The 27,670-nt window shown below is 37.5% G+C and overlaps 1 protein-coding gene across 1 annotated transcript in view; it reads right to left on the reverse strand.

Annotated features, from left to right (window-relative positions):
* Positions 1–1,463: 1,463 nt before the first annotated feature.
* The window catches only part of CALS7 (glucan synthase-like 7), a 62,336-nt gene continuing 36,129 nt past the window's right edge, over positions 1,464–27,670 (reverse strand). The window contains exons 29-42 of the mRNA XM_028241615.2: positions 10,276–10,385; positions 10,067–10,183; positions 9,916–9,984; positions 9,595–9,772; positions 9,399–9,504; positions 9,120–9,242; positions 8,936–9,054; positions 8,715–8,798; positions 5,378–5,490; positions 5,076–5,305; positions 3,653–4,450; positions 3,503–3,553; positions 2,656–2,841; positions 1,464–1,891 (exon numbers count right to left, since the gene is read on the reverse strand). Coding sequence (XP_028097416.2) covers positions 1,643–1,891; positions 2,656–2,841; positions 3,503–3,553; positions 3,653–4,450; positions 5,076–5,305; positions 5,378–5,490; positions 8,715–8,798; positions 8,936–9,054; positions 9,120–9,242; positions 9,399–9,504; positions 9,595–9,772; positions 9,916–9,984; positions 10,067–10,183; positions 10,276–10,385 — 2,533 coding nt within the window. The 3' untranslated portion in view covers positions 1,464–1,642. The remainder of the gene's footprint in view (positions 1,892–2,655; positions 2,842–3,502; positions 3,554–3,652; positions 4,451–5,075; positions 5,306–5,377; positions 5,491–8,714; positions 8,799–8,935; positions 9,055–9,119; positions 9,243–9,398; positions 9,505–9,594; positions 9,773–9,915; positions 9,985–10,066; positions 10,184–10,275; positions 10,386–27,670) is intronic.

A 27,670-nucleotide genomic window follows, 5' to 3' on the forward strand; every position in this document is an offset into this window, starting at 1 on the left:
CGGATATACCGATCTGTCAAAACCGACGGAACCGAACCGATCCGCAGCATTTTTGACGGATGCATGATGACGAGCAGACGGTTGCGGATTGATTTTCTTCAATCCGCCAATTTGGCAGACGGATGACGGATTTAAAGTTCCTTTGGCCGCAACCGAACCGCCAAACCACAAGCACCCTTAGTAATTTATAAGACTATGTGTTTTCAATTTGTTTAAATATTTTGTTTGTGTTTTCAATTAAAAAAGAGTTCAAATATTTTGTTGAAAAAAAGTTTTCAACTTGAATATATTTTTTGAATTAAAAAAAATAAACGTATTATTTATCTATATTTTTTGGTTTTTAAATCTAATTCTAAAAGTAATAAATAGAAAATATGATATATGTTGGTTGATTTTTGTTTTCAAAAACATATATAAATGTAACAATATAGAGACATACAATCTTTATTGCTCTGTTCATGGTTTTGGTGGTTTGAATTGTTTTTATATTTTAAAAACCATAGATTGTAATATTTTATGTGAATGATGCATGTTGTGATTATAATATGTGGATGATGCATGTAGTAATTGTGATAATTTAAAGTTTCAAACTTTCTTTCTTTGGATGAGGTATGCAGTAATTGTAATACTTTTTTAAGTTGTTAACTGTAATATTAATATATATATATATTTTTTTTAGGAAGTACACAAGTTGAACAGTGTTGACAATTTATAAAATTTCAAACCATCAAACCGATTCGCATCCATCCACCAAACCGCCAATCCGCTCAATCCGCACCCACTAGATTGACGGACGGATGCAGATTGATTTTCTCGAATCCGCCAATCTAGCGGACGGATGACGGATTGGAGGTTCTGTAGCCGCAACCGACCCGCGCCCACCCCTACTTAGTAATATTTCAGATAATTATTTCACTAACTGATGAAAAAAAAAAAACAAAACATGAGATTCAATATTTTTGTCTTTCTCCTTATTGATTTGGTTCAATTATCCAATAAAACAGAAAACACTAACAGTTTTTTCCAATTTTAAAACTGAAACCATTATCAATCTTTTCTATTTTTATTTTTATTTTTTGTTTTGTAATTTTACACATCAATGTTCCATCATCTTGCTCCTTTATAGACACACAATTCTTAATTTTACACAAAAAAATAATTCAGTTTTTTTTCAAATTTTCAAAAAAAAAACCTAGTTTTTTTTTTTCCACAACTTTTTTTTTTTATAGTTTTTTCAATTTGAAAGTTGATTTTTTAAGTTTTGAAAATCAAAATAAATATCTAATCATTATATTTCTCTATAGATAAATCATAATGATGTATATCATTGTTTAAAAGGCAATTCAGACTATTAAAAATTTAATAGGATTTGAAAGTCTAAAAAATCTTAATTAAGATTTAATGGAATATAAGTTCATAAAGTAAGACTTGTGTGTAAATATTAAAAAATATGAGACAGAAAGTGTCAACACCACCATGGGCTTTCCCTTTATATAATAGAATAGGTAGATAACCATATCTGATGGATCCTTTAAGTAATAACGAATCTGATGCTAATTATGGTTACAAAAACAATATGATAAAGAATTTTCCTTTCTTTGAAGAAAAAAAGAAGAAAAAAGGTGGTGAAATGTTAGAAGTTTCAACTAGGAGCGCTGGTCTTGTCTTTCTTTCCTGCAAGAATCATTGAAATCTGGAGACCTCTACTGAAAGCTTGATTGAAGAGCAGGCGTGTTTGGAATTCAGATACAAATGGGAACCATGATAGTATGACTACCGGCATGAATATTACCAATCCCATTATGTAATCGAATGCTCTTCCCAGCTCCATTACTGAATCCCATACTCCGAATCCCATCCCTTTCAAACATGGCCTACATGCTTGACCAAGCTTCCCAAGGACAACACGGAAAAAGCAAAAAGAAAAATAAAGTCATGTTATCATATAAATACATCAATGTTGTGTTTGGTTGGGGGATTAGAGGAAGGATTTGGAAAGAGAAATGGAAAAGGTAGGTGAAATGTGAACAAAACATATCTATATTTCACCTAATTTCACACACCTTTTTCCTTTCCCTTTCTCTTTCCAAATCCCTCCCCTTTTCCTTTTCCCTTTCCCTTTCCCTTTCCAAATCCCTCAACCAAACACAACATAAGAGAACTAAAAACAAAACAACAAAAGAATATTTCAACTTTGCTAGTGGGCTTTGATAGATTGGGAGAATTATCAATTGTCAAAGATTATTCAAAGCTTGAGAAAATATTTTATATATCATGAGGAATCAGTAAAGAAACATGAAGGAAACATTCCAAAAAGAGTTGTGATTATAAACTCCAAGAGGGAATGAATTTCAACTAATTGCACCAAAGAAGATAGTTTTAATTGGATCTTTCTCTAAGTCAGTCCTAAGTCAAAATAAATGAAATATGAACCACAAATATCTCCACTAAAAACTTCGGTTCCTCCATTTGTGTATCTCTTGTTATTGTCAAACCCCATAAAAATAATGGCATCATATGATGTGTGCGTTTGTATGTTGTCAGTTCTTGAATTACACAAAATAAAATTGGGTCGTGAATTACACATAATAAAATTGGCTCATGTATGCTAATTAGAATGGAACTTTTAGAAAATGCAGAGAAATTTGAACTTACTAGAAGAAGGGCCCACCCTGTGGGCATGAAAGCAAGGAGGGCAGCAAACAAGTCCGTTACAGTGAGGCCACATACTACAAATAAAACTGTCATGACTGATATGAAGCCAAGAAATAGAAGTGCTTTGAGAATCCTGAACATGAGCTGAAAATCGGTACCAAACCTTCTTCTGCCCATCGATACCAACTGAAAGCAACACATTACCCACACAAGCAATATCAGACCAAACGATGTTGATCAAGGTAATATTGAAGCAAGGTATATTGACGAAAGGCTCATATGTTCCTGTTGGTGTATTGTTTCATTAGCACAGAAATGGAAAGATTTTGAAACACAAGGGAAGCAAGCAGCGAAAAGAGTTTGGAAATACATGGAAATGTTTTAAAACATAAATTAAATCTATCCGTACTAATAAAAAGTGAATAATTGATTCATTGATTGTATTTGAGATTTATACACAAAAGAATGTATGATTGCAACAAAAAAATAATGTCATCCAAAGTCAATTAAGGTAAAAAAAAAATCAAAGTTATCCAATGCAATAAAAGGGTCCACAGACTTATTAAGATAATGATAATAACGGCAATAATAATAATATGAATTTTAATTTTTTTTTTAAAGAAATATCATTTATGAGAAATTCTAGATTCATGCCAACAAAACCTTTCAACTGTTTCAATAAAAAACAAAACAAAATTTTGCTTCTTGTACTGAAGGTGTACAAGCTCCATAGAAAATGCTAGCCTAATAGAAAAGAAAAAGAAAAAAAAAAAAAAAATTTGAAAGCGTGTGATCAACAAAAAATCTACTTAGAAACACATTCGATTAAAGTATTCAACAAGCATACCTTTAAGACTACTAGAACAATTACCATGACAACCCAAGAAAGTCCATAAACCTGCAAGAAACGACATTCAGTGGACTGTAAGATGGGAACTGACACATAAAAATACTACAAGAGAATAAATCTTGCTTTCTAGAGAAAATAAAATTGTACCAGAAAATCTTTACTCTCATGAGCTATATCAAGGTGATAGACAATTCCGTATTGGTAAATGAAGAAGCGACATGCAAGGATTATCTCAAGCACTCTTCCCCTTATATTTGTGTTTTTCAAGTGTGCCTGTTCTCCATCCCACCATGATTCCCAACTTTTATCCGGCGCGATACCAATACCACCACGATTTCCCATCCACTTCCTCCAATCTGTCCAGTCATCCACTGTTTTCTGCCAGTCGAATCCAGATGGGTTGAACACAAAAGGAGCAAACAACCAGGAAGCAACCAAGAACCACATGGAGAAAGTGATGAACAAATACAAACTTGAACTACGATATGATTTCCCATAGACTTCATAAATAATCAACAAGATAGCCATCTCTAACCCTTTCACAAAATGACTTCGTGAGTACATCCTGTAGTTATCAGCATACTTTGCATGGAAAACAACAAATCCACGGCCAGTAGCTCGGTATTTGGAACCCCCATGCAATATTGTTCTACCATAATAGTGCGCTTTTGTTCCAAGCTGGAATGTAAAGAATACAGAGGCCAGCTGCAGCTGCATAATAACAAAATCACCGAGGGCAGTGCGAAACCCTCTTTCCAGACCAATTTCCATAACCATTGGCAGCACCAGAAGCAATCCCAGCTGAAAGACAGACTGAGTTGCCAAAGCCTCTTCAAGGGCTTTGCTTTGACGAATGGCAGCATCCTCCAAGATTCGCTTTTCCATCCCACTCAATACCAAATATAAACGTCCATACAAGAATACATACACAGTAAGCACAGTAACCTGGATAAACAGGATCATTGTTTCAAACTTTAGACATATATTCATGTACTTAATGTAACCAGAATTCCTGGGTATGCACAAATATACAATGAAAACTATAAGAACTACCACCTCCCATAAGGGAAGTAGCAGTACAACCAGCTTCAAGGTATGGGCAGTAGCATTGCTCATGAACAAGTACAAAATTTGAATACCCAAGTACTACTACTGTTAGTAATAAATTAAATGTATTTGTTAATTTTTCTCCATGAACTGGTTAAACAGAGACCATCTCGAAACAATTGACGTCTATGAGCAAAATTGTCCAGAGTTTACCCCCCACCCCACAAAATCCCGGCACTCACATGCATGCACATTTAGTTTGTTCCTTTTTCTTTTCTTTTTTTTTCCCATTTTTTGTTTTTGTTTTTACTAGTCAATTTAAGAATCACTTCCCAACTGAGGGTTCAAATTCCCACTTATCATCACCTAGTCCCTCAAGAAGGACCGTCCTTACCATAACTAAGGCAACCTAGTCACATAATTTGCAACGGCAACATGATCATACTTATCTGTGAATATTTGGAAATTTTCATCTGACTAGAAGACATAACTTAATTCAAGAAGATTAACTTGATTAACATACCATGCTACTAAAGTAAAAACCAACTGTCGTAAAATAGAATGACAACATTCTATAGAAATCAAACCGGCGTCCAAGCCGATAAACATCACGGCTAAGTGTCTGCTCTCCATTTCCATTTGCAACTTTAGCCTCAAAAAGAGATATCTGATTCAATCCAACATCACGCCCCTTGCCTACTTGTATGTATTCATGATGCGTTACGTATCCTCCACGTAAAGTCGAATTATAACCTGAAAAGATTTACACAATTAACCATCAATTATATTAAAAGTTTGCCATCTTTTGAAGAACTAAAAGTTTACCTGAAAATATGTCCTCGCTTAAGTTAATAATTTTGGAAGCCTTGCTTATGCCACCTCTTGTTATGTGAAAGATTCTATCAAATATATCAGGATGACCATAATGGAACCGTACCCTGTAAATAATTGATCAACCTTTAATTAGAACTCACATGATAATATTGTAGAAATAGACCAGCTTAATTAGTCTAAGCCATAATATTTGAGCTTGAGCAATTCTTGACTAAGTTGACAGTTTGGCTGAGAAAACTGGATAAAGGATTCTCAACGAAAATTTTTTTTTGCTTGATAACAACAACAATATGATTCCATAAAGTAATCTGCACATGATCATTCATTTCAGACAGAATTTAACAATATGGAAAAAATTTCATATTAAGAAATTGAGACATTAGTAAGTTTAGTTACTATTATTTTAGTTTGACTAGTATCTAGATGTGTTTGTGAGTTCATTAGTTAATTTGTGACATCAATAATTTTACTATTTTCCAAAACATAACTCCCAAAAATGTGGTAGGTCAAATAAACATTTGAAAGAAACAACAAAAAAGCATGCCTATTCAAACTAAGGGTGGGAATTTTCGGCATGACATGATAACCCGACTCAAATTGTACACATAGTTAGCAGGTTAGGGTTGACTATTTTCTGACACAAACATGTATATGACACGACCTGATAACATGAATTTTAAATAGGTCGGATTAGGGTTGAACTTGAATATAACCTAAAGTAGACACGGAAAACCCATTTAATGAAGAATTAGTTACACATTATAATATTATGTCCCCTAATGGGTGCCATGATATTTTTTAATCTCTTATGTAACTCCATCCAGCTTATTAAAAAGTATGTAAAATATGACTTTAAGCCTAATATAGGTTTTGCTTTTGTTTTTAATTGAAGATAATAATTTTTTTGTCTACTATTTGAGTTAATCTAGTAAAAAAATATAATAATAGGAAATAGTTTTGTAAATTAAGAAAATAAAATTGAGTTGAAACCAAATAATTTTATGAACAATTTCATTCAATAGAGATTAATTTCATTAAATTTAACTTGAGGAGAAATTTTATAATTTTTTTCGCACTTGATAATTTTAGCTAATGGTGAAATTTTGACATGATATGTTAACACGACACGATAACACGAAATAATAAATGGGTTGGGTTAATGTTGTGGTAATTTTGACACGAACCCGAAATGACATGACCCAACACGACACGACACCACACCCAGCCAACCCTAATTCAAACTATGGTGATGGTAAATTTTCAAACATCCCACGCCATGCCAATTAGAGTTTATTTCTAACCTCAATTAAATTGACAACCTCATTTCTATTTTATAGGGGTAATGTTGATCCTACATGTTGGACTGGGATTTCTATTTATTATTTTAAACTTGAAAAGGACAGATTAACTAAGGTTTACCGAATTTAATTGTCATGAGAGCTGCAAACACATTGCCTTTATCGCCTATAGAGTCATATCCCATACTAATACAGACAAATCTGGAAAGCACATGGACCTTTAATCCATCCAGTTGTTTTGTGACTATTGTACTGCAAAAAGCAGTATGATCTTTTAACAAGAAATAATAAATCAAAAGGATTAGCCCGACTAGCTAGGCTTGAGTTATCTTATGTCTTTCATTTCTATTCTCTTTCTCTTTTCTATACTCTTCTCTTTCTTTTTTTGAGAATACTGACATGGTAACGGAGCAATCTGTCTAAGAAACCAAACTGCTTCCAGCACTTTCCTCTTCTACTTTCTTTTTGCCCCTCTTCATTACTTTATTGCTCTTTATTTGATTCAACTCATTCAAGTTAGAAGCTTCGATGGGTTAAAGAAAGGAGTTCTAAGAGCAGAATTGAACTGCAGACTGCTGGTAGAGACCAATTATATATTGGTTTTGAACTTATCATTAAACAGGTGGATTGCACACTTAAAAATACCTAAATCTCACTTTGTACTTTGTCACAATTGCAAAAGGAGAGAAAGCACATGGGCATGAATGCACAGGAAAACGATAGTGGAAAATATATACTATGAACGAGTAATCTGATATATTGGTAATTAGCCGTCATTTCAGTACTTGTAAGCCCATTTTGTGATGGAAATATTATTATTAATTTTTTAAATACAAAATTTGAACAATGTTAAATGCACAGTCAGCTTACTTGCCAAAATCTCTTGGTTGTCATACCAAAGACAGGAAAAAACCCTACCCTCATAAAAAAAAATTAAGCTAAATGTATACAAAATTGAAATGATATATGATGGATGATCTCGATAGCATCTTCGCTGATATACCAAAACATTATTCAAGAGTAGTTTGTGCAGCATAATTTGGAAACTTTCAGCTTTAAGTATATTTAATAGTACATTTCTATCATACTTGTGGCTTAATTTGCACAGGCTCACACCTTAAGCTGCACCTAGGGTCTTTAAGATCTTGATGCCTTAGTGTGCCTCCTTTAATAACTGTAGTTGTCTAAGTAAAAATTTCATGAAAGAGGGTAATTCTATTTGCACACCACAAAAAAATCTTAGTACACACCATTTATGCCATTTGGATATAAACTTTTGAGCAAAAGTCATATGTTCGGACATAAATTTATGAACAAAAATAGTTGTTCGGACATAAATAATTGAATGGAATATATGTCTGAACAATTCATTTTTGTTCAGAAGTTTTTGTCTAAATATTTGACTTTTGATCGAATTTTATATCCGAGCAATAAAAATGGTGTGTATTGAGATTTTTTGTGCTGTGCAGACAGAATTTCCCATGAAAAAAAATAAAATCTATTTACCAAAATACCCTTTTGTTATGGATAGACTAAATAGGGTGTAAACTATTAATGTAATCAGTAGATGAAACCATGGCAAAAGTAATAGTACCTGCTACCAAAAGAGAAGAAAACATTGTGATAGTGTTGAAAACTAATATTAAAAGGATAACGTGTGAATGCAATTGTTGCATCTACTGAGAGAAAGTCCTTTCAAAGATAAAAGTCATTTTGGGATAGAGGAAGCATTCAACTTAGGCATATATAACGGTTATAAAATATATGTCTTTAAGCTCCAAAAAAACATATTTTCTGCAAGATCCAAGTCCAGATTTTATAAGTTAAATACTAGCTTTCCGCATGAAATCTCCATAGCCTCTCTCAGAAGAACAACAACTAATATAAGAACAATAACGTATAGAAATAGCAACCGACCTGAAATTTAAAATTGAATTACTAATCGTCACATTAAACTAATTAGAGCATCATTTATAAATACACAGTGAAATTTTTTAGGTATGCAGGCAGGGAGGAGGAAGGGAACTTACCTTAGAGGGTTCGCCAAAATTCGTTGGCCAATGGTCACAAAACTTGTCTCCTGATTGGACATGAACCAGGCGAGTGATGAAACACTGTAAATCAGAACAACCAAATAAGAGTAGTATATACATTACCATTATTCTACACACTTTCTCTGCTTGCTGATTTGTTTAACCCTAGCAATCAATCATCAAGACAAGTTTTATATACATAAACATGATAGCCCAACCTTCCAGTAAAAATATGCTCCCTTAGACCCAATATTGTTGGTTTTCGCCGCCCATGATGAGTTTTCAGAAGTTCCTCCAATACATTTCTCATTTTGAAAGCTTCTTCAAGGTAGTTATCCTGAAGATAAACAGTAAGTCAGTTGGAAATGTATTTTCAAATTATGGGGACAAAATTAAACTTACCTGATTCATGTCTATGGTCTGCAGAGCCTCTCCACGAGTGAAAATAATAGCATGATTTTGATTTTCAGGTTTCCCTTCACCAATCTCTGTTGGCGGGCCTGGAAGCTTGATACGGTATATTTCCTACAAATGCAAGATGGAAAGACACTTACGCTATCACATATATTAAAATGATAAAAGAAAAAAGTTACTCTGGAACTACTGTAATTATTACAAAAATTGTAAGAAATACAAACATTTAGAAAACAAATTCACTTTATAAGTAGATATACTTCACACCTCATCTAACCTCTCCCCGCCCTTGACAAGAACAGAGTAATAATTTTTCCCAGGTTTTCCAGGTTCCTCCCTCTCATCGATATAAGCAACACGTAAAGATGGATACCTGGATAATTCACAAGGGGGTTCAAACTAAATAAATAATTTGTTCAATATCATCAACTACTATAAGTTAATTTTAGAAATAGTAACCTACGCTAACATGAGATTCAGAATGTTAGAGTAACAACTTCTGTCTCTGGCATCACTGGATTTTTTCTGAGCACCATAGCGCTGACAAGAAACAATATAGGTGAACTTCAAATCTGCCAAAGCTTGTGAACCTTCCCTGAGATCCTTATGGCTGTCACTGGTCCGGTAGCCGCTCAAAATATCTGCATAGGAAACAGAAGTTCATTATTAATTGGCTTCCATTCCACCAATGACAAGTCACATTAGTATGGGATAAATTGGGATTAACAAGTGAAGACATTGACTCAAAATACCAACACAAATATTCGTGGCAGAAACTACTAACCCCTGTCATCAGCATAGTCCAGAAAGCATTGTAATTCAAGAGCCTTCCTGTAGTACATCATCCCTCTGACTGGTAGAAATAAGTTAACAAAAGTAAAATTCAATAAACTTTGCTAAAGAAACAGAGACGTCACATTTCTAATGATCCAAACCTGTTCTAGAGAGTGTCTGCCCTCTGTAAGATACCCACTGACGTAATTCGGTTTTGTCTTTTTCAGAATTTTCATGTTTTGCAGCTTTTAGGCGCCTTTCAAAGTTTTCCCATTCCTCTAGTTGGTAGAAAAAGAAAAAAAGAAATCAATTATCTATACCTGTATCAAATGAAGAACATCATAATGCCTCAAACCAACTTAAAACTCACCAGGATAGATCTTCTGGAGGTAAAACAAAGTTGTAATTCCATCTTCATTTTCCTTCTTAAGTTCTTCCTCGGAATAAAGAACATCTTCGTTGTAATATGGAGTTAAGACACTAAATCATGGAGAAGAAATGAGACTAAGTGATAGACTAACACTAATACTAATAAGTTATTAGAAAAGGGGATACATTCATCCATATGATAGAAAAGCAAATAAGCATAAAAGATCTCTCCACCATTTAAAAGACACCACCACATAACTATCCTCAACCGAACACCCAATCTTATCCTCCTCACTGCAACTGCCCTGCTGAAGCCTCTGTTTATTTTAGGAGAAATCAAACTTAGGGAATGATGAAACCATCACTCCCTTATATATTAATAATATGAAACGTACAATAGAAGCCTCAAGGCTCAAAAGGAAACTACAACTGATGACAGCTAAGCAAAATAATAAATCACAATCACAAAGATATTATTCTAACACTTCCTCTCAAGCTGGTGCAAAAATATCTCTCATGCCCAGCTAGCTAATAATATCATGGAACGGTTTATGAGCAACTCCTTTGGTGAGAATATCTGCCAGCTGTTCTCTAGACTTCCCAAAAGGAGTACATATAATGCCACTAGTGAGTTTCTCCTAAGTGACGATCAATTTCAACTTGTCTTGTTCGGTCATGTTGAACTGGATAGTGAGCTATGTTAATAGCAGCCTTATTGTCATAGTATAGCCGCATGGAGTCTGTCTGCTCAGTCCCTAGATCACTCAAAAGTAACTTGATCAACAAAAGTTCACACACACCTTGTGCCACGGCTCTAACTCTGCCTTTGCACTAGATCTAGCCACCACATTTTGCTTTTTGCTTTTTGCTTTTTGCTTTTTGCTTTTTGCTTCTTACTTCTTTAAATAACCAAATTTCTCTCAACAAATGTACAATACCCTAATGTGGACCTTCTATTAGTTATCAATCATGCCCAATCAGCATCTGTATAAGCTTCCACACTAAGATGATTATGTTTGGAAAAATAGAAGCCCTTTCCAGGCAAAGATTTTAAGTATCCAAGAATCCACAAAACTGCAACCATGTGTGCCTCATGAGGAGCATGCATGAACTGACTAATTATACTAACCGCAACAGCAATGTCAAGACGTGAATAGGATAGGTAAGTAAGGTTACGTACTAGTCTCTGATAACTCCCCTGTCAACAAGAACTCCTCCACTATCATCACCAAGTTTCTGGTTTGGCTCTAGCGGTGTGTCACAAACTTTACTGCCAAACATCCTGATTTCTTTTAATAGATCAAGCATATATTTCCTCTGACAGATGAAGATTCTATCCTTGGACCGGGCAACCTCAATACCTAAGAAATACTTCAAGTTCCCCAAGTCTTTGATTTCAAACTCACTTGCCAAATATTCCTTCAACCGAAGAATTTCTTCAACATCATCTCCTGTAAATACTATGTCATTCACATATACAATGAGAGCTATAGTCTTATCAAATAAGAAATGTTTAACAAACAGAGTGTGAACAGGTTGACTTTGTTTGAATCCATAGCTAAGAATTCCCTAAGTAAATCTCTCAAACCAAGCCCTTAAGGACTATTTTTTCGGAAATCGCCAAATCTTTTAAGATCTTCAAAGCTAGGAGGAATGTCCATATACACCTCTTCTTCTAGATCACCACGTAAGAAAGCGTTCTTTAGGTCAAACTGGTGAAGTGGCCAATCCAGATTAGCTACCAGAGAGAGGAGTACCCCAATTGAATTCATCTTAGCAACTAGTGTAAATGTCTCTTGAAAGTCTACTCCATAAGTCTGAGTAAAGCCTTTTGCCACAAGCCAAGCCTTAGAGTGCTCAATTGAACCATCTGCCTTATGCTTCATAGTATACACCTACTTGCATCCCACAGTTCGTTTGCCCTTAGGTAACTATGTCAATTCCCAAGGGCCATTCTTATGAAATGCTTTCATCTCTTCAATCATGGCACGTTTCCACTCAGGGGTGGAAAGAGCATCCTGAAAATGATCAGGTATACTAATAGAGAAAATTTTTTATACAAAGGCTTTATATGAGGAAGACAAATTAGAATAGGATACAAAATTAGAGATAAGATGTTGAGTATAAGACCTCACATCCTTCCGATGGGCAATAGGAATATCAAGATCTGTGTATTTAAGGTTATCAGAGTTACCTTGACTCTCATTAGTTGAAGGAGACGGCAGTGGAAGATCGGGAGAAGTGGTCTCTTGAATCTAAGTAACCTTCTGTCTTTCTTCGTCCCTGACATAAACTTTTCCTTGCTCCTTGAGTGTATTAGCTTATGTATTCCCAATAGCTGGTTCACATTGTGGCTCACATGCTATATCCTCAACAACTGGTAAAGGTTTATAAACAAGTAATACTCCTATGCCAGAAATCTCTTCACACCAAGGCTCAGAATGTGACACAAATAGATACAAACCACTTACGTAAAGGAGGATGATAACACTTATACCCCTTTTGAGTAGGTGAGTACCTAAGAAAGACACATTTAAGAGAACGAGGATCGAGTTTACCACAAGTAGGGGAATGATTGTGTACAAACCAGACACACCCAAAAACTTTGAAGGGAATAGAAGACACGGGCTGAGAGCCAAAGAATACATGAAGAGGGGTTTCCTTGTGCAACACTTGAGTAGGAAGGCGATTGATAAGATAGGCAGTGATGAGGACAGTTTCACCCCAGTAAGACCAAGGTATATGCATAGAAAAGTCATGCAGCCAGCTATATCAAGAAGATGAGGATTCTTGTGTTCCGTAACCCCATTTTGCTGAGGGGTGTTGGTGCAAGAAGTCTGATGAATAATGCCATGAGTGTTGAAGTATTTCCCTAACTCCGAATCAATACACTCACTCCCATTATCAGAACACAGAATTTTTACAACCACCCCAAGTTGAGTGTGAATCATCTGATGAAAGGTTTAAAACATAAAGAAAACCCCACTCTTTTCTTTTAGTAAATACACCCAAATAGTGTGAGAAAAATCATCAATGAAGGTGCCAAACCACCTATGGCCTTTTAATGAAACAACATGAGAGGGATCCCAAACATCAAAATAAATCAATGAAAAGGAACGGAACTTTTATTAATACTTGGAAGCATTATTGTTCTTAAAAGAAAAAGAAAACAAATGCTTAAGTAATAAAAAAGATGGATGTCCCAGACGTCGGTGCCAAAGCCAAATGTCGTCTTTGGTGGTTGGAGACTGGATGGTACAATGAGCCATGTGATCTACCTGATCCAAGATGTAGAGACCATTCTCTACTCTACCATTGCCAATCGTCCTCCTCGTGATAAGGTCCTAAAAAAGACAATGATCAAGAAAAAAAGGTTACGCTACAATTCAAATCCTAAGTAAGACAACTTAATGAAAGAAGATTGACAGAGAAACTGGGAACATGTAAAACTGATGACAAAGGTAAAGAAGATGTGGCATGGATCAAACCTTTCACAGAAACAGAAGAAATAGTCCCATCAATAATCCTTACTTTGTCCTGACCTGAAGAGGGCTTATATTCCGAGAAAAGATCAGAAGAACCGATCATATGATCCAAGGCACTAGAATCAATAATCTAAGGCAAAGTTTTATGAGTTAGGAAAGCATTTGTAGAAGAGGCTAAGTTACCTAAATGAGCAAACGAAGAGGAAGATGCACTGGTAGGAGTTTTGTAAGTCTGGCGGTCTAGCAAGTAACATAGAGCATCCCCAAACTCAGAAGAAGACATACCAGATACAACATTAGTAGACGGGACAACTGGAGAAGAGTCATATGTATCAACTGCACTAGAATGATGGGAGCGTGAATTAGACCCACATCCTCTAGATTGTCCAAATCGACCCCCTCGACTACCAAAGCGGTCACCACAACCCCTAAATGGAGTACCATGAAGCTTCCAACATGTCTCACGAGTGTGTTTAGACTGTCAACAGTAGTCACAAAACAAAGGATTCTTCTCAGAAGGATTGCGTGTACCACAGGACAAATGATCTTCATCTCTAGGAGGAGTAGAGACTACGGCTGAGCGCCCTGTGGAAGCAAGAGGAAGCATAGTTGAGCGGCGACTCTCCTCATTCTGAACATAAGCAAACACTTCCTGAAGGGAAGGGATAACATCCATACCAAGAACACGACTTCGAACAAGATCAAACTCCAAATTAAGACCCTTCAGAAATTTGAAGACCCTCTCCTGCTCAATAAATTTGTGGTACCCCACAGAATCGGTCAGGCAGATTGGTTTGTGGTCCTAAAGATGATCCAGACGTTTCCAGCCATTACTAAGGAAAGTAAAGTACTGAAGGATGGTTATCTCGTCCTGTATTGAGTGCTCAATTGAGCGGCGCAACTCAAAGGCTTGTGAAAAATTCTCCTTCCGGGAATAGGAAGCAACCACAGCATCCCAAATGCCCTGAGCTGTATCCATAGATAAATAGCCCTCACCAATATCAGGAACCAATGAGTGAATGAGCCATCCCATAATCAGAGAATTTGTAATCTTTCATTGGTCATAACTAGGATCAGTAGTACTAGGTGCTTGGATTCTCCGATCAATATAACCCATTTTTCCTTGGCTTTTCAAGAAGAGTGTTAGACACTATGACCATGCAAGATAATTCTAACCATTAAACAACGAGGTGGTAATTTTCAAGCTAGGGTTGAGGTTTTCTGATGCAATAGTCATAATGGGACTCTCTCCTTCAGGTGGTTGGGAACTAGTGGTGGTTTCATTGGTAAGTTCAGTATGCTACTATCTAAACAACAACCTGCAACAATCATTACTATTGGAAGAGGAAAAAATGACTAGAATCAAGGCACATATAATCAACCACAAACTATGGAGAGATACAATTAGTCAAGGCTGAGGATTAGGGCCATATATTGACCCAAAAAATTAAACAAAAAATAGTGAGAAGGTACCGTCAATCAAAACAGGGACTGAAATACTCTCAGTAATAAAGTGAAGACTTGTAGTAAGGGAGAAACAAAGAACCACATGGGTCAATCAAAACATAGACTGGATGGAACAAAGAAAGGCTGCCAAAACCCTAATCAAGTATCAAAGGAGGTGCCGAAATTGTCCTATCCAAGTCGTGAGCCCTAGGCAAGGCTGCAGAAGGCCGAAATAGGCTCTAGTGGTGTCGCCTGGGCCTGGGTGGCTATCGTCTAGGCCTTCGGTGGCTGTTGACTGGTCCTGGTGGTGTGTAGTGGTTCAACGGTGTAGCGTGGTGCTACTATGGTGGTTGGGTAAGGGTGGATGATGAACATAGCTTTGATATCATGTTTATTTTAGGAGAAATCAAACTGAGGAAATGATGAGACCATCACTCCCTTATACATTAATAATATGAAACGTACAATAGAAGCCTCAAGGCACAAAAGGAAACTACAACTAATGACAACTAAGCAGAATAATAAATCACAATTACAAAAATATTATTCCAACAGCCTCACCCTCTTTTTAACCATCATAATTTTCAATAAATTGTTAAGTTCCCTTTCCTTCCTATGGCTCTGTTTGTTTCACTGAAGAATAGTGGACAAATTAAATAATTTTAGGAAAATAACAAATTGTGCATGATTGTTTTGCTAGAAAAATATGTTCAAGTAGAAAAATAATAGAAAGCAACGTCTTAGATTTTGAGCTGGAAGTTGTTTTCTGTAATCAAGATAATGGATAGACTTTGGACCAAATGTTTGGAAAAAAAAAAAGCTCAATCTCTTCCTCACTCTTGCCCTTATCTTATATGCCATAATGTCATGTTATGTAGAAATTGATAAATTTAGAAAATACCAAGATTAAGGAATGATTAGGATATCATCCCCTATTTATATTAATGAAGATCAATAATTACAAGGGAGCCTTATGGCATAGAATAATTACAAAATAATAGCCCAAATAATAATATATTATTCTAACACTCCCCCCTCAAACTGGTGCGAAAATTTCTCTCATGCCCAGCTTGCCTAAGATGCGGTGAAAGGACTTACTCCCAACTCCCTTGGTGAGGATGTTAGCAAGTTGTTTACCAGACTGCACAAAGTGAGTATATATTGTGTCACTAGTGAGTTTCTCATTAATGAAGTGGCGACCAATCTCAACATGCTTTGTCCTGTCATGTTGAACCGGATTGTGAGCAATGTTGATAGCAGCCTTATTATCACAATATAACCGCATGGAGCCTGTCTGATCAATACCTAGATCACTCAACAATAACTTAATCCATAAGAGCTCGCACACTCTTTGCACCATAGCTCTAAACTCAGCTTCTGCACTTGACCTGACAACCACATTATGTTTTTGCCTCAAACAAAGGTGTAATACCCTAAAGTCGATCTCCTATCAGTTACTGATCCAGCCCAGTCAGCATTTGTATAGGATTCCACACGAAGATGATCATACTTTGAAAAATAAAGACCCTTACTAGGAACAGACTTCAAGTACCTCAAAATTCTCATGACAACCTCGAAGTGAATCTGATGAGAAACATGTATAAACAGGCTAACCACAATGACAGCAACAGTAATATCAGGATGGGAGTGAGATAGGTAAATGAACTTACCCACTAATCGCTAATAGTTCCCTCTATCAACAGTTGCTCCTCCTTCATCATCTCCCAATTTCTGATTGGGTTCCAGTGGAGAGTCACAGGCCTTGTAGCCAAGCATCCCAGTTTCCTTCAACAGGTCAAGCACATACTTCCTATGTGAGATAAATATCCCATCCTTGGAGCGAGCAACTTTAATTCCTAGAAAATACTTCAAGCTCTCGAAGTCTTTGATTTCAAACTCATTGGCTAAATATTTCTTCAACAGATGTATTTCCTCACTATCATCGCCTGTAAGAACTATGTCATCTACATAAACAATGAGTGTTGCAGTCATACCACGTGAGGAATGTTTCACGTACAAGGTGTGATCTTCCTGACTCTATTTGAAGCCATATTTAAGCATAGCCTGAGTGAATCTATCAAACCAAGCCCTTGGAGACTGTTTGAGACCATAAAATGACTTCCGAAGCCTGCATACTTTGCTTTCTGTGTGATGATCCTCAAAATCAGAAGGAATGTCCATATATACATTTTCTTCGAGATCATCATGGAGAAAGGCATTCTTTACATCAAACTAATGAAATGGCCAGTCTAGATTAGCTGCTAAATAGAGAAGTACTCTTACCAAATTCATTTTAGCCATTAGTGCAAAGGTCTCCTGATAGTCAACGCTATATGTCTGAGTGAACCCTTTTGCCATAAGTCTAGCCTTGTAACGCTTAATAGACCCATCCACTTTGTGTTTCACAGTATACACCCATTTGCATCCCACAGGTCGTTTGCCCTTAAGTAACTCAGTCAATTCCCAAGTGCCATTCTTCCTAAGTGCTTTCATTTCCTCAATCATGGCAAGTTTCCACTCAAAGGTAGCAAGAGCATCTTGAAAATCGTTAGAAATGCTAACAGAAGAAATATTTGACACAAACGGTCTAAATGAGGACGACAAATGAGAGTAGGACACAATTTGAGATAGGATGTTGAGTACAGGATCTCACACCCTTTCTCTTGGCAATAGGAACATCAAGATCAACGGACTCAAGAGATTCAAAGTTACCTGGACTCTCATCAGAAGCAGGAGATGGCAGTAGAGGAGCAGAAGTGGTCTTTTGAATCTAATTAACTTTCTGTATGTCTTTGTCCTTGACATAAACTTACCCTTCCCTATGCTTGGTGACATTGGGTTCTGTAGTCCTAGTAGAAGGTGGTGGTGCAAGAACAACTGGTTCCACTATAAGAATCATAGGAATCATTTCACACTAAGGCTCTCCCTGAAAGGAGGACTATGACACCGGAGAGGACAAAAAATAGGATTGGGACTCAAAGAATATGACATCCATGAACACAAACCACTTAAGAGAAGGAGGGTGGTAACAGTTATACCCTTTTTGAGTAGGAGAGTACCCAAGGAAAACACATTTAAGGGAGCGAAGATCCAACTTACCAAGAGTAGGAGAGTGATTGTGGACAAAACAGATACAGCCAAATATTTTTGGAGGAATAGAAAACAAGGACTTAGAACCGAGAAGGACTTGAGGGGGAGCTTGTTTGTGCAAGGCCTGTGTCGGAAGACGATTAATAAGATGGGCAGTCGTGAGAATAGCGTCGCCCTAGTAGGACTGAGGCACACTTTTAGAAAAACACATGCACCGAGCTATATCAAGAAGATGACGATTCTTGCGTTCCACCACCCCATTTTGTTGAGGGGTATTGGTGCAAGAGATCTGATGGATAATGCCATGAGCAAAAAAATATTGCCCTAACCCAGAATCTATGTATTTTCCCCCATTATCAGAACGAAAGATTTTGATAGTGGCCCCAAATTGAGTACAAATCATCTTATGAAAATTGTGGAACACAGAGAAAACCTCACTCTTGTCTTTCATGAGATATACCCAAGCAGTACGAGAAAAATCATCAATAAATTTAACAAACCATCGATGACATTTCACAGACATAACACGAGATGGACACTAGACATTAGAATGTATTAATGAAAAAAGAACTAAACTTTTATTAAAACTGGGAGCAAAAGAAGCTCGGTGTTGTTTTCCAAGTTGACAAAACTCACAAAGAAACTCAGACACATTATTGTTAGCAAAACCAAATTGAAATAAATGTTAAGTAAATAAAAAGAAGGATGCCCAAGACGACGGTGCCACAGCCATAAACCATCTTAGGTAGTAGGAGTTGTGGTGGAAGAATGAGCAAGCTTGTCCGGTTGATCCAGGAAGTAGAGACCATTTTCTACACTACCACTGCCAATCGTCCTCCTCGTGACAAGGTCCTAAAAAAGATAATGATCAGGAAAAAACGTCACACTACAATTCAAATCCTGTGTAACACGACTTCAGGATAACAGGTTAACAGAAAAATTGGAAACATGAAGAACAGAAGATAGAGGTATGGTATAAGTTACATGGACTAAACCTTTCCCAGAAATGAAAGAAACAGTACCATTTGCAATCCTAACTTTGTCATGACCTGAAGAGAGCTTATAGGTAGAGAAAAGGTCAAAGGAGCCAGACATGTGATCTGAAGCACCAGAATCAATAATCCAAGGTAAAGACTTATGAGACAAGAAAACACAAGGAGAAGAGGTAAGTTACCTAAGCGGGCAAACGACGAGGAAGATGTACTGAGAGCAGTAGAAGACCAGCAGTCTAGCAAATGACGCAGAACATCCTCAAGCTCAGGAGTAGTCATGCCAAAGAGACCATCAGAAGGTTGGCCAACAGAAACGGAAGTAGAATCAAGTGTATCAATGGTACTAGACTGATGAGCCCCTGGATGAGAACCCCGTCCTCTAGACTAGCCTAACCGACCTCCTCTAAAACTAGACCGATCACCTCGACTCCCGGATGGAGTCCCATGAAGCTTCCAACATGTATCACAAGTATGCCACGATTTTTTACAGTAATCACAGAATACAGATTCCTTGGTGACAAATGGAGGAATGAGAGTCAGGCTAAGGCCATCTCTAGGAGTAGACAGTAATGCAGAGCAGTCAGTAGAGACAGGGGACATCATAGCAGACTGGCAACTCTCCTCATTCTGTATATAGGCAAATGCCTCCTGAAATGAAGGAAGAGTGTCCATACTCAGAACTCGACTCTGAACTGGATCATACTCCACATTGAGCCCTGTCAGAAACTTGAAGACCCTTTCCTGTGCAATGAACTTCCTGTACCTGACTGAATCAGCAGTGCAAACAGGCTTATAGTCCTGCAAGTGATCAAGGCGTTTCCAGCCGTTGGTGAAGAAAGTGAAGTACTGAAGAACCATCTGATCTCCATGAACAGAGCTCTTAATAGAGCGGCGTAACTCAAATGCCTGGGAGAAATTCCCTTTGCGGGAATAAGTAGCAGCCACAACATCCCAAACATCTTGGGCAATCTCCATAGACAAGTAGCTCTCGCCAATGTCTAGTACCATCGAATGAATAAGCTAACCCATAATCAAAGAGTTGGTAATCTCCCATTGGTCATAACTCGCGTCCGTGACGCTGGGTGCTTGTATCCTACTATCAACATACCCCATCTTCCATCTGCTCTTCAAAAACATAGTCAAACTCTGCAACCACGCTAGATAGTTCTAACCATTAAATGGAGAGGTGGTGATTTTAAGACTAGGGTTGGGATTCTCATATATAGTAATAGGTAAAATGGAACTCTCACTCTTAGGTGTCTGAGAAGTAGTGGACACACTGGGGGAATCTACCATGGAAACTATAAGACCGAACCCTCAACAAAACTAGTACCAATCACAAACCCGGAAGGTGGTGGTGGTGGAAGGAAAGACACAATGACCACTATGACAGCATAAAACAAATTAACAACTCAGAGAGGTTTTTTTTTTTTTTTGGTATGTAAAAAGAAAACTAGGGTGCCAGTATTAGGTTACAAGTCTACGAAGGAGCAGAGGACCTGGTCAAACAGAATGTTGATGAATACAAGAGACCAGGGTACCAGTGTGATAGAAGAACATCGACAGGGAAAAGAGAGAGGTTGTCACATGAGAAAGAGTGTCGCATGAGGCCAACGACGACATGGGGGCTGTCAGTTGAGCCAGAAAAGCTATTCGTGGCAGTCGACAAGGCAAGACAAGGCCACAAGGCCTATCGGCAAAGACCAACAAGGGACGTTGATGCTTGCGGTGAAGATGTTGACCAACCCAGGTCAGGTTCAAACCCTAGACAGACATCAACCCAGACCCGAAACCACCTGGGTCATTCTCAGTGTGAGCCAAAACCCCTCGGGGTGGAGTCGGTTGCTGAAGGGTAGTCACTGGTGGCGTAGGATGTCTTCAGCTGATGGTTGGTGGCTTCAGTGAGTGACAGGAACTATATGGATAGATAGGTTTAGGTTTTAGGGTTAGGCTCTGAAACCATGATAAATTTAGAAAATACCAAGATTAGGGAATGATTAGGATATCATCCCCTATTTATATTAATGAAGATCAATAATTACAATGGAGCCCTAAGGCATAGAATAATTACAAAATAATAACCCAAATAATAATATATTATTCTTACAGAAATTACTTTACATTTACATTTTATTCAAACAATTAAGCATAAAAAAGTTCTTTGCAAAAAAATTGCAATTCAATACCAAACAAATAAAAAATTAGGTGAAACAAGCAGAGAATAAAGGATGTTTTCCCCTTCCCTTTTTGTTCTTAACCTTATGAATCTCCTCCCTCACAAATTTTCTTAATTTCTTCATTTTAATTTTCTGAAGGTTAGTACATTCATTGGTCTTCTCTTCCAGCTTTTCGTCTTTTTCAGCCAACTTTTTCACCTTCCTAACTACTACTTCAAATTGTTCTAGACTCAGGTGACCTAATTTACTAGTGTTCTTGCCTACCTTCTTGAGATTAAAAAAGCCTTTGGCATCAATTTTGAATGAAATTTCAAATTGAAGTAAACCCCTTGAAGTTAAGCCCACCCTATACAAGACCCCATCTCAAACCCTTGACTCCACTCCACCTCGTGCGAATAGGAATTTTGTGCAGTACTCCTTCCTGAGATCACTTCTACCTCTTCTTCCCCCTACATCCTCCTGTGAATATATTGTGAATCTTAGAGTCCTATAAGAGGGGTGATTGTATTATTGTGAATCTTAGAGTCCTATTAGAGGAGTGATTAGTGAATGGTGCCCAATTTGGCCAAATACTCACAGAATTCAGTTTTAAAGTATTCTCCACCCAAGTCAGACCAGAGTATTTTAATTGTCGGCCCAAACTGTGTAGTGATCATAGACTGAAAGGTATAATATATCTGGTAGAAGTCAGATTTATGAGCCATAAAAAAAACCCAGGTATAGCGGGTACAATCATTAACAAATGACACATAATACGCAGAACCCCCTTTAGTGAGAACAAGAGAAGGTCCCCAGACAACAGTATGCACAAGAGAAAAAGGAGTAGCAGAAATAGAAGTACTGTTATTAAAGGATAAAGCTGTCATTTTAGCAAGTTTACACCCTCGGCACTCATTAATTTGACTAGGAGAAATTGTACCCAATAATCCTAACTGAGCTAAAGAGCGCAAGCGGTCAACAGACAAATGACCTAAGCGAGAATGCCATAAATAAAACTGACTCGACTGAGAATCTAACTGAAAAGATGAAAGTGCAACGGGGGAGGTAGACTGAGGAAGATGCAAGCTTTCCACCACATAGAGATCTCCAACTCTATGGCCAGTCCCAATCTTCTTGGATACTCGATCCTGAAGATGACCCAAGCAAACCTGAATGAGAAGAGGTGAGAGCAGAAGCAAAGGAAGATGACTGAGAGGTGGACCAGAGATGCTGAAGCTGAGCAATTTGAGCACTCAAGGAAGCCAAGTCAGGATCAGAAACCGGGACAGAGACAGTATAAGCAGCAGGAGGGCGAAAAGTACTTGGAGCAGGACCTCGGGACTGCGGTTGAGGCGACTGATAAGGCTGAGCAGACTAACGGCCCTTCTTGGGACAGTTGTACTTCTAATGGCCCTTTTGATGGCAAAAAGCACACTCATCAGAGGCTAGTGACCCTTTTTTGGATTTTGCATTGGCCTGAAGCTGATGAGATGGGGGGTTTGGTAGCAGAGGAGACGGAGTAGGAGCCAAGAAGACAGATGAAGACAGAGTCTGACTGGCCGTCTTAAGACGGGTTTCCTCGGAAAGGAGTTCACGAACAATAGCATCCATAGAGGGGAGAGGAGACCGATGAAGGATGCCACCACGGATAGCCTCATACTGAGGGGAGAGAGCCGTTAAAAATTGCACTAAACGACCTTGCTCCCGAAACTCAACATAAGCGTCAAGTGTCTTAAGACTAGATGGTTCCATGAGAGCCAGCTGATCCCAGAGGCCTGTCATCTCAATTTAAAAGTCTTGAATAGACAGATCTCGCTGACGAGCTCCCTGAATAGCTGTTTCCAACTCATATCGTTTGGCAAAGTTGGACTGTTGATAAACACTTTGTAAGTAATCCCACACCTCTTTGGCAGTGTTGTATTTAGAGAACATCATCCCGATCCAGTCATCTACAAAGTTATGGAACCAGGTCAAAACTTGAGCATTATTACAATCCCAAGTGTCACAGCAACTCAAATAGTCTTCTTTTTTGGAATCTGATGGACGAAGAACAGAACCAGAAACATATCCCCATTTTTTTGGGCCGAGAAGAAAATTTCTCATAACACTAGACCAATAAGCATAGTTGACACTTGTAAGCTTACATTTAATAGCTTGGATTTTATCTTCCGACATTGTAATGAACCAGAAGTAAAGAAAAGGACTGATGGGGCAAAATATAATAAATAAAAAAATGCTGGGTCAAACTGAAATAAGCCTAAAATAGGGTTTAATAACCCAAGTTGGTAACCAGAAGTACACCAATCTGTTAATCTGAGAACTCGAATCAGAGAAAGAGACGAGAGGAATCAAGAGAGAGAATCGGACAAGGCTCTGAGTCGTGATGAGGGCTAAGTGGAAGGAGAAGTGCCGAAGTCGAGGTTGAAGCCCTAATCGCGACTTGAACTCGCGAACAGATGAGTCACGCCAGAGAGGAAGACGACTTGGGCCAAAGCGAGAGATGACTTCACGACCACCAATCATGAAGCAATGAACCAGAATTCCGACAACAAGGGTTTTGGCAGACTGAATCAGAAACGGAGGTAGGGTTTCAGTAGCTCTGATACCATGTAAGATTTATAGATGAATTGTATATACAACTTGTATCTTTGATTACAACCAGACCTTAGATTTATATAGCCCTAACTCCTAAACTAAACAGGAGAATACAATCAAGCCTTTAATAGGACTCCAATACAATCACTCCTCTAATAGGACTCTAAGATTCACAATAATACAATCACTCCTCTAATAGGACTCTAAGATTCACAATATATTCACAAAAACCTTCCTAGGAAACCTCTTCCACCAACCCAGTAACCCAGTGTATGACTGACTACCTTTCCCCTCCACCGGCCCCTCAAAACACCATACGAATGATTCACTATTCATCAATTGCAGCGACCAGTCAGAAATTGTTGTGGAAATTAATTAACCAGTACAAATAAGAACAGCATTACAAGTCATTAAAACAATAGGATTCTTTCCATTCACAAACATATTCAACCATTTTTAAAGAAAAATTCCAGCCAACAAAGATGACATGTATTGTTCAGTTTCATGTTCTCATCATCATGACCAGCAAATAGATAACTACGACATATATGCAACTAAACATTTTTAAGTTGTAGAATGACTGACCTCTGCATCCATTTTCAACAAAAATAAAATACTATTGTCCCACATTCTCTTGTTTTTAAAATGATAAAAATAAACAAACAGTTGTATTTCAATTTTGTTACAAGAATATATCTAGATATAACACAACGAATTTCTTCATTCAAAACTATTTGTCAGTTTGCACTTCAGCCTGTGGTCATACGATTTACCTAACACTTCTCCCTTTCCATTATTTTCATTTAGCACACTTGTCGACAATATATTTATGCCAATGCTCTCTATTTACACCAAGACTTGTTTCCTAGTGCAAGTCTCACCAATGCAGGTTTCTGAGGGGGAGACAGGGTACAGACTTTTGCAGGGTGCTGGGAGGTCCAGAACAAGGTATTGATCTAACCTCTGGCAATATTCAAATGCAGTGGTTGTCTGATATTAAAACCCATGTCCCATACTATAAATCCTAAGATTGTACTATTGCACCAAGCAACAAAACCTAGTTTGAGTTCAAGATATATCTGTAAATTTGGTTTATGGGTTCTTGGTTTGTTCTAGACTAGGTGAGTCTAAATATGAACTTTTTGGATTTCCTGGTCTATGTTACATGGACCATTTCTAATGCATAAAGTATCCATCTCAGATGCAAAAATCTTACGTGACCGTATCAGATACTTAAACAGTGTGGATGGTGGAACATACAATATCCAGTAGTTCACATTTACTATATAGTTGTACAAAAATTTCCATGTAAGTTCCTTTTAATAAATTGTTGACTTAAAATGAGTAAGGTGACCACATTGGACCCAATATGTTAGATGAAGACACCATTTTACAATAAGAAATAAAAAAAATAATAATAAAATATATGAATTCAGCAATGCCTACATGTCTCTAGATATGGGGTCCTAGGGCTAGTTTGGTCCACAAAAATGAGGGGAGCGTAAAGTTCGGTTCGGTTAAAGGTTTGTTGTGTATAGTTCCGGTTCATAACCGATCCAAGTCAAATAAAAATATAATATATATAATTTATATTTTGATTGGGCACCACCATAACATAGATAATGAATGATAATCCCATAAATATAATATCATCTGCAACCCTAATCTCCCATTTCTCACTCTCTTTTGTCTCAACCCCTCTCACTCTCTTTTATCTCTCAATCATCTGATTCATCCCAACAAATGTCCCTTACCTCCCACTCTCTCCTACCTCTCAAACTCTAAACCTCCCTTACATGAGGATGTGATGCTGCAGTTGTGGCTGTAAGCCTGTGACCCGTGATCCTCTCTTTCTCAGACCTTGCCCCTCACTCCGTCTTAGTCAATCATCGCTGGTACAGTGTCTCATGAGTTCTGTAGAAGTTTTAATTTGATTGTGTTCCTTTGGCTGTTTTTGTTTCCTTCTTCTTTTGGCTTTTTTGTGTTGTTCGCTATATTTTCTTCAATTGTCGGTTCCTGGGTTGTTTAGTTCGATTTTGATCTAAATCTCTATTTTTTCCCCTGATGTCTCTTTTTTATTTATTTTTTAGTTCCCTCATATCTGTCTCCATACATAACCCTCACTCTCTTCGTTACTGTTAGTTGTTTATTTATTTTTTTTATCAGCAACAAAAAAAGAATTTTATTAAAATGGCGAAGAGAGAAAGAAAGACATACAAAGGAGGACAATAAGTCCTCAAAAGCGAAAACCAAAAAATCTAAGAGTCTCAGACGGAGTTCCAATCGCTAGAAATCAAAAAAATCGGAATCCCCCCAAACGGGGGAACCACCGAAGTCCAAAAAGATGCCAGGAATCTGATTTTCTCCCACATCGATAAGAAATCAACACTTTCGTCCTCAAAGATCCTCACATTTCTTTCCAAAGCCTGAATAAAGCAAAAATTGCACAAAGCCTGAACACCTTCGCTTTTTATTTAAGCCCAAAAAACGAAAATCAATTGAACTACTTGATTCGGTTGCCACCCAAGCAAGGTCACCCCATGAAAAAAACTGCTGCCACAAACTCCTTGCCCCTGGGCAGTGCAAAAAAAGATGATTCAGAGTCTGTCCCTCTCCCTTACACATAATGTACCATTGAGGAAAAAGAAAACAATTAGGCCTCCTGTTTTGAAGGACATCATTGGTCAAAATGCTTCCATGAACAAAAGGCCATATAAAAAAAACTTCACTTTGAGAGGCACAAAAGACTTCCATATTCTTTTGTAAAGAGGAAAAAACAGAACATTTGGCTTCTCAATGATTTTTTCGAAAAAGGATTTGCACAAAAAGACATCGGAAGTTTGGAAGAGCCAAACTAGTATATCAGTGGAGGAAGAATCCAATGACAAATTATTAATGCGAGACAACAAGGAAGCTAAATCACTAGCCTCCCTATCAGTGAGATTTCTAGTGAATCTAAGATTCCATGAAATTGAAGCCAAACCAGAACAAGCCAACGACGCAATGGAGGAACCATGAGAACTTGCAACCCTATAAAGACCCGGGAAATCCCTTGGAAAAAGAAGAATTTCCGACCCAAATATCCTCCCAAAACTGAATCAACTCCACATTTCCCACGCTTAGAGAAAGAAATCTAGAGAAAATAGGAAAAATATGAGATATCAACTTCCAAGGAGATCGACAATTACACCTCAAAACCACATGAACAAACCTACCATCATCATGAACCCCATACTTGCTTCTAATAATAGAATGCCATAATGAGTCACTTCCCAAAGGGAATCTCCATAGTCACTTTCCGAGAAGAGCAAGATTTCTTGCTACAATGTTCCCTAATGCAAGTCCCCCTTTATCCTTAGACAACGAAATAGTCTCCCATATAATCAAGTGCATCTTTTTGCTCTCATCCTTTCCTTCCCATAACAAATCCCTCATTAAACCCTCAATTGATTTTGCAATCTTAACCAACATCCAAAAGGATTCACTTCTAGGATTACCCCTAGAAGTGAATATTTCATGGGGAGCTTCTCTATGGAACACCCTAGAATTTTTGACAAGCTTTGGGCTCGACTCTATTGAAAATTAATGCCCACAATACTACTCTTGCTCAAATTAACGTTAAACCCAAAACA

This window comes from Camellia sinensis, chromosome 8 (assembly GCF_055761805.1).
Source record: "Camellia sinensis isolate YWXY chromosome 8, ASM5576180v1, whole genome shotgun sequence".
NCBI lineage: Eukaryota > Viridiplantae > Streptophyta > Magnoliopsida > Ericales > Theaceae > Camellia > Camellia sinensis.